Genomic DNA, 12017 nt, shown 5'->3' with positions numbered 1-12017 from the left:
GGGTCGAAAAAAAAAACTCAGCATTCATTTGGGGGTGAGCAAAATGGAAATTAAGGCCGATTTTTGAGTGAACATTTTTTCGCGAATACAATACTTCCTTTTTTGTAAAAGGAAGTAAAAAAGAGTCACCACTGAGCTGAATATATGTTTTTTAATCTCATTCTTATAAAATAACAAATCAGGAATGGCTAGGTATATTTGGCAGGAGAACAATTAATTTATAAGAAGCACAAAAAAAAAATCGTCGCCAAGTTGGCGAAAAAACTTGGCGACCAAAAGCTTGGCGATACGTCACCAAGTGTTTACCAAATTATAACACCACTTAAGTTTGCATTGATATTAACAATGATTTCCCCCCAAAAAGGTGCAAAAGACCCCCTTAGGAACATCCGAAAGCAACCAAAAGGGGAGGTGCACAACTAGACCCCACTACGAGTCTATGTACCAAATTTCAACTTTCTAGGACATACCATTTTTGAGTTATGCGAGATACATACGCACATACGCACATACACACATACATACAGACGTCACGAGAAAAGTCGTTGTAATTACCTCGGTGATGGTCAAAATGGATATTTCGCGTGTCTATACATTCTTAGGCACTTTTCCGCATGTGGTCGAATCGAAAAAAAAACTCAACATTCATTTGGGGGTGAGCAAAATGGAAATTAAGGGCGATTTTTGAGTGAAAATTTTTTCGCGAATACAATACTTCCTTTTTTGTAAAAGGAAGTAATAATTTGTCTGACACCTGAAAGTTTTCCCTGGTTTCTAAGATTTTATATAATTTTCAATTGCTGTTCCTCCTCGTATGTGTGCATATAGACAGGGTGTCCCAGAATGATGGCAGTGTCTGAAGGGACAACAAGAATCATATGGAATATGTGGTCATGAACACAATGCTTCCGCGCTACATGCATGCAAAGCCAGTATGTGAAGCCAGAAGTGAACAGTCACAAATTCATTACACAAAGACTATTTTATGCAATATTTTAGTTTTTTAAAAAGGTTTAAAGCAGTTGAAATTTGGCATCGCAATGACAAAGCTCTGACTGTTGCAATTACAAACCAGTCTGACAAACTTTCGTTTTCGTTGCAATGTGTGCATTAGAGGTACAAACTGTAACTTCTACTGCTTTAAACCTTTCTTAAAAGCTAAAATATTGTGTAAAAGTAGTCTTTGTGTAACGAATTTGTGATATGTTTAGCATCCTTCAGGTTCTCCTTTTTGTGTGCATGTACTATGTAAGCATTGTGTTTGAGACCATATATTCTTACATGATTCCTGCTTGTTATTGTCCCCTCTAACATCCCTTAAAGTTTGTTCCAGTAATTCTAGAGCACCCTGTATATATGTACAATGTCAACAACTCCCGGTCTCCTAGTTCCTCTGACAAAAAAAAAAAAAAATACCTTGGTGACTAGTTTTTTTAGAAGCTATGTTACACTGAATTTCCCAATAAGCTCTTAGAAAAAATTTGTCCAGCACATTAGATTTGTTCATGGCATCTATTTTGCAGTTTTAGTTGTTCTCTGGTCATAATTATTTTTAATTGAGTCTTTGATGTTGTAGTCATATAAGTTCATATAGTTATTATTCATTTTTTTTCTATTCTGTCTTTATTTTTTTCTGCTCTTGTTAAGAAAAGGTGTTTTATTGCTTTTATGTAATCTAGTTTTTCATTAAAGCAATGATAAAGTCCTCATTATTGCTTTTCTTTGCTTCAGATTCGTGCTAAAATGACGGCAGATGCAGTGAGATTAGCAAAATCTGTTAATTATCAAAATGCTGGCACAGTTGAGTTCCTGGTTGATGAGAAAGGAGATTACTATTTTATTGAAGTAAATGCTCGTCTGCAAGTAGAGCATACAGTAACTGAAGAAATAACTGGGTTAGTATTTCTTTATAACTGTATGTTTGGAAATGCAACTTACAATTATAATGTTTTTACAATCATTCCTTTCAAAAATTATTTAACTTTTAAGGGTAGTTGAATATGTTTTTTAGAAATAAAATCAGTTTGTTAGAAATAAGTTTCAAAAAGCTTCTGCAGGGTTCGTACGCCCCGGGAAAACCTGGAATTGTCAGGGAAAATAACATAGTTAAAAATGTCAGAGAAAAGTCGGGGAAATTTCCAATTTTGCCCCAAAAAAATTTTTTGACAATTTTTTTCCAGATAATTTTGTACCATGTTTGTTTCTTCATTTTTATCGATGTTTCCTGAAAAAAATTAAAAGACCCCCCCCCCAAAAAAAAAGTAGACCCAAAAAAAAATTCCTTGGACGCCGTTTTTGCCCCTTAATAGTTCCCAAGAAAGAAATTCCTAAGGTGATCAGGAATTATGAACTAACTCAACAGGGGAGAAGACAATATACTGCTTCTGAAGCACAAGCCTGCAGATGGTAGGGTCGATCATGAAAATAGTTATTTTTATCGAAAAGTCTTTTCAGCTATGTGTGCTAGTCGCCATTTTTGGTCATTCAAAAGGTAAAAGTAGAAGTGCCTAAGTTTCCAAAAACAAAGCAAAATTGGATGCTTTTTTAACTAAAAAACTAATAAATAACGCAAAATGTGCTGCAAATTGTTTTTTTTTTTTTGTTTTTCAATTTTATTTTAAATATGTAATTTTCTTCAGAAATGAAAAATTTTGTTCTTAAAACTTAATCTTATCCTCATTGCCTTGGACGCAAATGTGCTATAGCTTTTCAACTGAATTGTAGTTTCACGGAGATTTATTATTTTTAAATTGTTTTCATGCTACAAATTCAGAAAATTCACAAATTCATAATTTTTGGGGTAGCTGCCATATTTGCTCACTCCCAAGATGGCGGTACACAAGACTTTTTAAGTGCGTAAGTTTTTGAAAATGGCATTGGATGTTAATTGCAATACAAACTATTGATAACAACGCAAAATGTGCCCTTTTTTTCTGGATAATTCGTAATTATTTTCTGGAAAATTGCGAAATTTCATCTCCAGAGCATTTTTTATTCTAATTGATGTAGACACTTATGTGCTAAACACTGACTATTTTGTCTCAATTGTAGTTTTTTATGGATAACTATTTATAACTACTTTTATGCTACAAATTCAAAAATCTACTTATGTTAAATTTTTTACTTAGTTGCCACATTTGGTCATTTGCAAGATGGAAGTAGACATAAATTTACAAAAACATAATTGGATGTTTATCTCAATGAACTACTATTGAAAGTAAATGTGCATTTATGAATTTTTAAATTATGAATTTTCAAAAATTAATTATCTTCCAGTAAAGAAAATTTTAAATCTTAATGTAAGCATTCTTTATATGCGAAAGAAAAAAAAAGATGATGATTATTGACATCGGCCACTGATTGATCGACATTGATTTTTGTTATTATGCATTTTTTGGTATGCCCATCGATGCAACAAGTTAATCATATTTACACTGAAAAATAGCTTTGTACTTTGCTCAATATGTTTTGTGTTACATACTAATAAAAAAAATAAAAAGAATTGCAAACCAAAAGCAGAGAAAGATAGCTGCACGATTACAGCAAAACACTAATATGCATGACATGAGGGATCAAAGAAATGCTAAAATAAGTTGAAAGTACTTTGTTTTTAACAAGTAGTGTACAAATGAAAACAATTTTGAACAAAATGTTTAAAAAAAGAAAAAAAAAAAACTTGTGAGAGAAAACATTTTAAAAAATCCTTTTTATTATTTTTTTTAATTGCTACTTTAAAGAATTTTGATTATTTTGAAAACATTGTTACTTAAACTTAATTTTGAATGAAGCGAGTAACCTAGAATTTTCTAAAAAAATAACCTGAAAAGCCTGAAAAAGTCGGAATTTTTTTTTTGACCACACAAGTGTATGAACCAGTGGCGTGCCGCCCATGGACCAGAGGGACTAGGCTGGTCCCTTAAATATTTACTCCTTCAAAAAAAAATTACCTTGCAGAATAATTTGTTAAGAAAAAACGTGAGCAGAAAAACAAGTTTATTAGAAAGCGCTACTTTTACTGCTCCTTCCTCCCTTTCTCCCCTGTGTGCGACATCTTAAATGGACTTGTCCGAGGGACTAGCTCTTAAGAACCTGTTCCCCAGATCTCATATAGCTTTTGTTAGATCCTTGGCGTTCGCTCGGAAGCTTATTTGATTATTTCACGCATTTTTTAAACCAACGGACAAATTTTCAACAAATTCACTAGTCAAAGTTATTTTCCTGCGTCCATTGTGATGTTCTTTTGTAATGGAAGGGGACTCGGTTGAAAAAACAAGTCCCCAACTGGACGTAGTTGAGGAGAATGCGCAACAGTACAGACTGCCCCGAAGTTCGGAAGAGAATTGCTGCCTGCTGGACGTTCTCGCAAACCGTTCGTTCGGAGCTTTGACTTTCCAAGAGAAAGCTCAAATAATTTCACAGAGCAGGCCTACTCCTGACCTAGCAATATCTCCGAAGCTAAAAAATTACAATCGGCATTTTAAGGCCCTGCGTTTTTTTTTTTTTTTGAAAAGGAAAAAGGCGCCTGGAATGCCAATGGATTTTCAGATATGAGCAATTTCCACAAGGCAACGATTCGTCACGAGAAAGCCCAAGGACACTACCAAACCATTACTCAGTTGAAAACGTTTGGTAAAACTCGAATATATTTTCATCTTAGTGAGCAATGTCGCTCATCAACTTTGAAGCATAACACTGAAGTTGATAATAATAGGGAAGATAATATATCTATAAATCTACTTTTGTGTATCGTAATTTACCGTAACCAACTGGTCCCCTAAAAAATATTGATCCGCACGCCACTGGTATGAACCCTGTTCTGATTTCATGTCAAAAAAAAAAAAGACAATGAATTGTTTTTTTTTACAACAATAGGATCTACCAAAAATGATTGATAGATGTAATGATATTTTATGTATAAATTGAAGAAGCAGCTTAAGGTTTTACAGTACCTCAAAAATGATCAAACCATCAAAAAAAAAAAAAAATTATTGCTTATTCCAAAACTAAACACGAGTTTAAACCCAGGGAAAAAGTTTAATCGCTTTAGTTCAAATATTAAAAAAGTTATGAGTGGTTTTAGGTCATGCTCGCTCAGGGGCGGCATTTCACCATTTCATCTGGGGGGTCGAGTTTCTTAAATATGTATAACCCCAAAGCGAAACCAAACACACATTAGCTAACAAGAAGTCATCATAAAATCGGTTTAGCATGAATAAAATTAGTGTTTAGAAACAATTAAAATTTTGATTCATTGACTAGAAAGTTATCATACAAAACATCTCGCTACTAAAGTTTTTATACCTTTTGGAAAAGTTATAATGCATGATTTTTGGCATTCGCAAGAGCAGGGAATCATGTCATTAATCTATCGGTGCCCAATGTCGTGCTGTTTTGCCAGTTCAGCTAAATGGAAAAGTTTTTTTTTTTTCCGCCTTTGTGCTTCGAAAATATTTCTCAAACCTTCTGAGACATAAAAAAATCTTTCTTTACTAGCGGAGCTGATTCTAAGAGTTAAAAAATAATTGAAGTAACACAAAGTTATGTATGAAAACACTTTTTATATCTTACTCTTCAAAACCATCCAGGCTACTTCAAAAACTGTGAGCGGCTTAAACTTTTCATCATTGAATAATTTAGTCATGTCAGCGCTCTCCAGCTTCAATGAGATATCATCTGCCTCCAGCTCTGTTATTCACTATTCCAGACTGATGAGTCCGTAACAAGGACGAAACTGCAGTCTCTGGATGTGAAAACCATTCTGTCGGTATATTGCTTGTAATTTTTCTTGCCTCATGCTAAAAATTTTACTCACAGTTGAAACATTTTATTTTTCGTTTTCAAAATTCAATCCAAATAACCATAATCCCAGCCAATCATACGGAAAAATAATTATCATCAAATCTTGTGTTAATTTCATTCGAAACTGAATCTATTACTTCATACAAAATATTCAAAAATCAATGTTTGACTTCACATCATCATGTGGATTTTTTTTTTTTTTTTTTTGCGCCTCTTTAAAATTGGCTCGGAGGAAGGTTTCTTTTGAAAATTTTCACGATTGATTGAAATATACATCTATAAAAAATCTTTTTTCAGTTTCAATTGTAGATTGAACTGTGATTTGAATAGTCGAGTAGCGGATTAAAGATATAGATTTTGATAGAGTAAAGCATTTTACAAAAACCTTTTCCCGATGCAAACAAATTGGATAAAAATTCAAACGAAGTCATTCATGCTGAAGGGCATGAACTTTTTCACCATTGAAAGAATCGTTTTGCAATAATTCTTCCAGTCATCAAATCACTGCTTTGAAGTTATAGAGAAGTGGTTTTTATCTTTTAACTCATGAAGATTATCTTGTGTTACTCCGCGATTGCATAATTATAGAGCCCCATAAAAGGTAATTGGTTGATATGTCTTTTTTTATTCAATAATCGCATGCATTTTTAAGAAGTTTCTATGAAAGCATTATAATGTATTGAGCAGCTGAAATGCGTTTCTAGCAGAAGAAAGCGATGAACACTCATTAAATAAATATACACTTAAAAAATGAGCGTAAATGTGAATGTAAAATATCAAGGCTCGAATTTCTTGTGAAAACCATGCTGCCACACCACTTTTCACGAGCCTCTCATATTGGACATACCATCGTTACACTGGACAGGCATACAAGTGTGAAATACTTAGCCTATATGAGGCAATGTCTTCTTTAGTTAAAATTAACCATGGTTCTCTATCAGTTTTCTATGTTCTGAAAAAGCCGAAAATATTTCATGAATTTCTAAGTCATCATCTAAATAATGAAAAACACTTTCTAGTCTGAGAATGTGTCGAGTTTCATCAAATAGTTGCTGAGAATCAGCGAGATTTCCTTTAATGAACATTGATTTCCGACTTGCATAAATTGAATTCACCCATTTTCTATCATTCTGCTCAAAAAATTTGGGGGTGCGACCGCCCCCTCTTGATCGCCCTATTTGCTGCCCCTGTGCTCGCTATATCTTTAAAAACCAAATTTTTTTGAAAAATATTACGATTTTTTACATAATTAATCACAGAAAATTTTCTAATAAACACAAGAGCAAATGAATGCCCAGATTTTTAGAGATGGTGATTGTGCTCGTTTAGCAAAAAGCTTTTTTATATTAGTTTGAAAACAAAAAAACCTTAAAGATTTTAAAAAATTGAAAATTTTTTGAATTTTTTAAAAAAAGTATACAATATTTTTAAATTTTTAAAATAAATTATTGATTACAAAATAAGTAAGCATGTTATGGTTTCAACAAAAAATAAAATTTACTTAAATTTAAAAAAAATGTTTGAAAGGTACTGTGACCCCCTCAAACATTAATACTAATATTTCATATTTTGTTATTTTAAAATTTTTGGTTTATTTATAACGTGATTTGTAACTTGTGATTTTCAGGATTGATTTGGTTCAATCTCAGATACGTTTAAGTGAAGGATACAGTTTACCAGAGCTAAAAATGATTCAAGATCATATTCATATAAAGGGCTGTGCACTACAATGTCGTGTAACAACTGAAGATCCTGCAAAAAATTTTCAGCCTGACACTGGTCGCATAGAGGTTGGTTGTAATTTATTTTTTAATTCAGCATTTCATTATATGTACTCTTTGGTCATCATTTTACTTAGGTTTTAGGGTTTTTAACACTTCATGCAACAACCTTGGAACCGTTTCATTAAAAAGTATATTAATATTTTAAATATTTATTCGGTATAGAATCCCAAAAATTATAATCTCATCACTTTCACTACTTCTAAAATCATATGCAGGGCTCATAGTCCTATATCTCCTATATTTCCTATATTTTCAAATTTGTCAGATATTCTCCTATATTTCCTATATTCTCTCACTAACTCCTATATTTTCATCAGATGTTAAATTCTTGCCAAAAATACAAAAACTTTTGATCAATTTTTCTTCTTTCCCCCTTGCACTGTGCATTCTTACATCTTTAATGTTGGCATTTGTACTAAACTTCTGTTTGATTATTTTTATGAAATATACAAAATAGATGGTTTTACCAAGGAAGTTTGATTTACTTTCAACTTTAAACTTGTTTTCAATTAATTCCTTTTCTTACTATCTCAGTGAAAAAGTGTCATTTTATAGGATTTTGTCTGCTTTTTTCAAATGTGTATTTATTTTCTATATAGATTTTCCGAAGATTTCAGAATTCGTTCTTCTCAGAATTTTTTTTTTGACTCATTTTTTTTTCTATCTACTACGTTACGGTTACAAATTGGAGAGGATAATAGATGGATCTATGCTCCACTTAGGCTCTCTAACACCACCTTTCGTTTATCAGATTAGGTAAAATTCACCCTTTATTCATGTGTGTGAATATAAATACACACATTAACTGTAAGTTATAGATAATGCCGCTACAGTGAGCGCCGGGTAATTGAATCAGTCATTTTAATGAATCAATTCCTCAAAAGTGAAATGAAATCCAGTTTTAACATTAAAAAATTGCAGAATTTGAATCAAACTTGCCGCTTAAATGAATCAAGCCTATGAGACTGACCATTTCCCAAAAACGTCCTGCATTAGAGCAGTCTTTTTTTCTTTGCCTTCATTTAGAAAAATTAGTTTATTTTTCTGTAAATAATGAAACGATGGGGAAGCAGAGTATTGCACACTTTTTGTAAAGATTTTCTCCTGATATGTCGAACAAAACCAGCGAGACGAAAGAAACATGGAGTTGAATGGACTTTTCAACTTTTCATCGTTAGTGTTATCATTGAAGCAATGAGGTACCAATACCGAGGACTATGGGTAGATTTATGACATTGAAAAAAGAGTGTCCAAATAATTATTACCTTTTTAGCAATCAATAAGAGATGTATTTTCCAAAGTACGTAAGCTAAAATCTGAATTTTATAATTGCTTTTTCATGCTGTTTTGGGAAAAAATTCTTTAAATAATCAGAGAATAGATAATTTCAGGGCCGCCGCCAGGTACATTCGTTTGGGGGGGGGGGTGTTGAAACTGATTTTGCCGACTGACTCCTAACATTTTGCCGACCCGACAGATACATACGTACACACATTATATATACGTACACACACACACACACACATATATATATATATATATAAATTCAGGGTCTCTGACCAGAATTCGTTACATATTGCAGTCTGGAACATGCAATTGTAGACGTGCTTCAGTGCTACTAAGGGGATGCATTAATTTCGATTAAAGGCAAGATAGACTGCTGTCCTCCGAAAAATTTCTGAAATTGGCATACTAAAAACATGATTTTAGGCTTTGGTTTATATAAGAAGCAAGAGGACCGTGGATTCATTCTCATCTTTTTTTCGCTGGGGTCAATATGCTTTTTTCTAGAAAAGGTGGTTTTCGGGAGTTCTTCCTTAGAAATTTCTAAAAACAAAGATTTTATGCCATCTTTATTGACGCGAAGGAAAGGATAGGGGGTTTGGGGGCCCTGCCCGAAGGTTTTTCGAAATTAAAGTTTTAAAAACACAGTTTTAGGCTATTTAAGGATACTTTTGGGGAAAGGGTAGGCAGTGATGGATCTACATTTTTTTTCCGAGGCGGGGCAAATATCGAAACTGCCGCCTTTATCCATCTTTCAAGTTTTAAAATTGAGTTTCAACGAAAAAAAAATAAAAATAGTGTGATTTTGCCGCTTCCTAAAAGTCGCCGCCCTTGGCAACCCCCGTCTCCTCCTCCCCTTAAATCTGGCACTCAGGGTAGGTATTTACAGATGTCCAGTGGACAGTGGCAGATTAGCTAGAGAAAACAACAGTGAGGAATTACAAGGAATTTTGGAGGAGACATTCTGGGAAAATTCGAAAAAAAGAAAAAGAAAATGTACTTTATCCATATAAAATTTAACACATAAGAACATTTTCTACTCAAAAAGTTTTGTAATATAATGGTGAATTAATTATGTTGTACACAATTTTTTGGGGGGGAGGGGGGACCCTCATGGTAATCATTCGTTTTGCTATCTCTGAGTACATTGATTCCGATTGAACATTTCCATGGCGCACAAATAGGGATTTTAAGTATACAAATCAGAGAAATTGCTTTGTGTGGGAGAAATAGTTTGCAAAATGAGTTATATCATGCTAGTAATGTTAAGCTAGAAAAAGTGGTGTTCGGAGATTTCTGCCCCTGAAGATTCTAAAAATGAAACTTTAGACAGTCTTTGACGATGTTTGGGGGAGTTTAGGCTCAGGAAATTTTTCGAAACTGAAGACTTAAACAGGTGATAGTAAGTCATGTTTGGTTCCACTGGGGCTCAGGGACTCCCTAGGCGATTTCGTGAAATTAAAGTTCCAGAAAGGCAATCATAGACCACTATTGGTGATATTAAGGAAAGGAGAGGGGAATGACATTTTTTAGTGTTGTGGGAAAAGAGTGGATTTCATAGACTCTCCCCGGAAATTTTCTGCGAATGATGTTCGAAAAATGTATTTTTACGCGATCTGCAATGATGTTTGGGGGCTGCCCCCCGGAAAAATTTTAAGGACTTAAGTCTTGAAAAAAAAATTCTCTAGACAACTTTGATGGATTTGGGTAGCTGCGTAGCCAGGGGAGGAGCCCAGCGCCCAGGGAGAAAGGGCCGAGGGCATGACGCTTCTAAGAGAGCCTATAACCTTGTTTTTCGGCTTTTAATTTCGGAAGATTTTCGGGGGCGAGCCCCCGATTCCCAAGCAGTTCCGTAATGTTTTCAAAAATGGTTTTCGGGTCTTAAATTTTAAACATTTTTAGGTAAGACCTTCCACTCCTCCCCCTCATCCAACTTAGCAAACCATAGCGTTTACAATGTTCTTAGCAGGTCAGCTCCCAAACACCATATTCAGAAATACTGAAGGAGAAAACATGTCAGCATTTCTATCCTCCAGTTAAGAATATAACTCATGCATAAGTTTTGAGGTTATTTATCACTATTTACCCAGACTTAACAAATAGAAGTGTATTGGTGTTTTAAACAACTATTAATTAATAATTAGCAGATATAAATAATTAGCATTATCTATAATGAAATCAATTTAGCAATTCAATGAAAAATAATTAATGTGATAATCTCCTTGAGGTAAGAACCTAAGAACCTGGGCCTCTTCCGAAATAAAATCTTTGCTACACCACACGATTTAAGAAAGGAGTATCGGCTAGTGTTTCCCCAAGCGTTATTTGAATTGTAGTTCTAAACATATAGTTTTAAACGTTAAACGACTATTGGTGATGTTAGGAGAAGGTGATACGAAGTGATTTCGATCGAAATTTTTTTGAAAATTGAGATCTTTAAAGTGCCATTGTAGGCCATTTGTGGTAAACGAGGTTCAGAAGCTCTCTCTTTCGACCTCTTTCTGAAATTGAATGCCAAAGAACGAAGTTTCAGACGATCTTCGTTGATTTCATAGGACCCTCCTGCAGTAAGTTTCTAAAAACGCAACTTAGATTACATTTCATTACCATAAGATAAAAGGAAATGGTTAGGTTCTGCGATTCCTCCGTCCTCCCTCCTAAGCTACTTCCCTAAATCATTTTATTTATTAAAAGAAAAAAAGGTAGGAGATTCTCCTCCAGACTTTCTTTTTAAAAAACATTTTAGCTGTTTTAGTTTTTCACGACCAAATTTTTAATTTTCACTCTAATGTTTTTAATTGTTTAAAGTACAAAATTATTCAACCTTAAAACAATCTGTTAACATTTTGAACTTACAGACTAAGATAATTTAAAGCTTTTATATTTTAACTTGAGGTAGGGTTAAACGTTTAAAATTTTGAATACAGGTGGTATTTTTTAGAGATACCTAATAAGATACCTTTCGTTACTTTTTTTAAATATCAGAAATCCTGAATCTCTTGATAACTTTCATTTTACTTTAATTTTTTATAACTCATTTTTTAAACACTCATTAGAGTTACTGGTGTGACTTTTCTAGACAAGATTTTGAATCTTTTCCTCTATTTGAAACATAGTTACCTTATTTTTGCACGGGTGTGCCCTAGGAAG

General features: G+C 33.4%; 1 protein-coding gene across 1 annotated transcript in view; it reads left to right on the top strand.

The window, feature by feature from the left end:
- LOC129224602 (pyruvate carboxylase, mitochondrial-like) overlaps positions 1-12017 on the top strand; it is a 119415-nt gene that overhangs the window by 19369 nt on the left and 88029 nt on the right. Inside the window, 2 exon segments of the mRNA XM_054859087.1 lie at positions 1732-1895; positions 7427-7589. Of these exon segments, the coding sequence (XP_054715062.1) occupies positions 1732-1895; positions 7427-7589 (327 nt within the window).

The sequence above is a fragment of the Uloborus diversus genome, chromosome 6 (genome assembly GCF_026930045.1).
Source record: "Uloborus diversus isolate 005 chromosome 6, Udiv.v.3.1, whole genome shotgun sequence".
NCBI lineage: Eukaryota > Metazoa > Arthropoda > Arachnida > Araneae > Uloboridae > Uloborus > Uloborus diversus.
The sequence above is the reverse complement of the archived record's forward strand: the minus strand, read 5'-3'. Positions and strand labels throughout refer to the sequence as shown.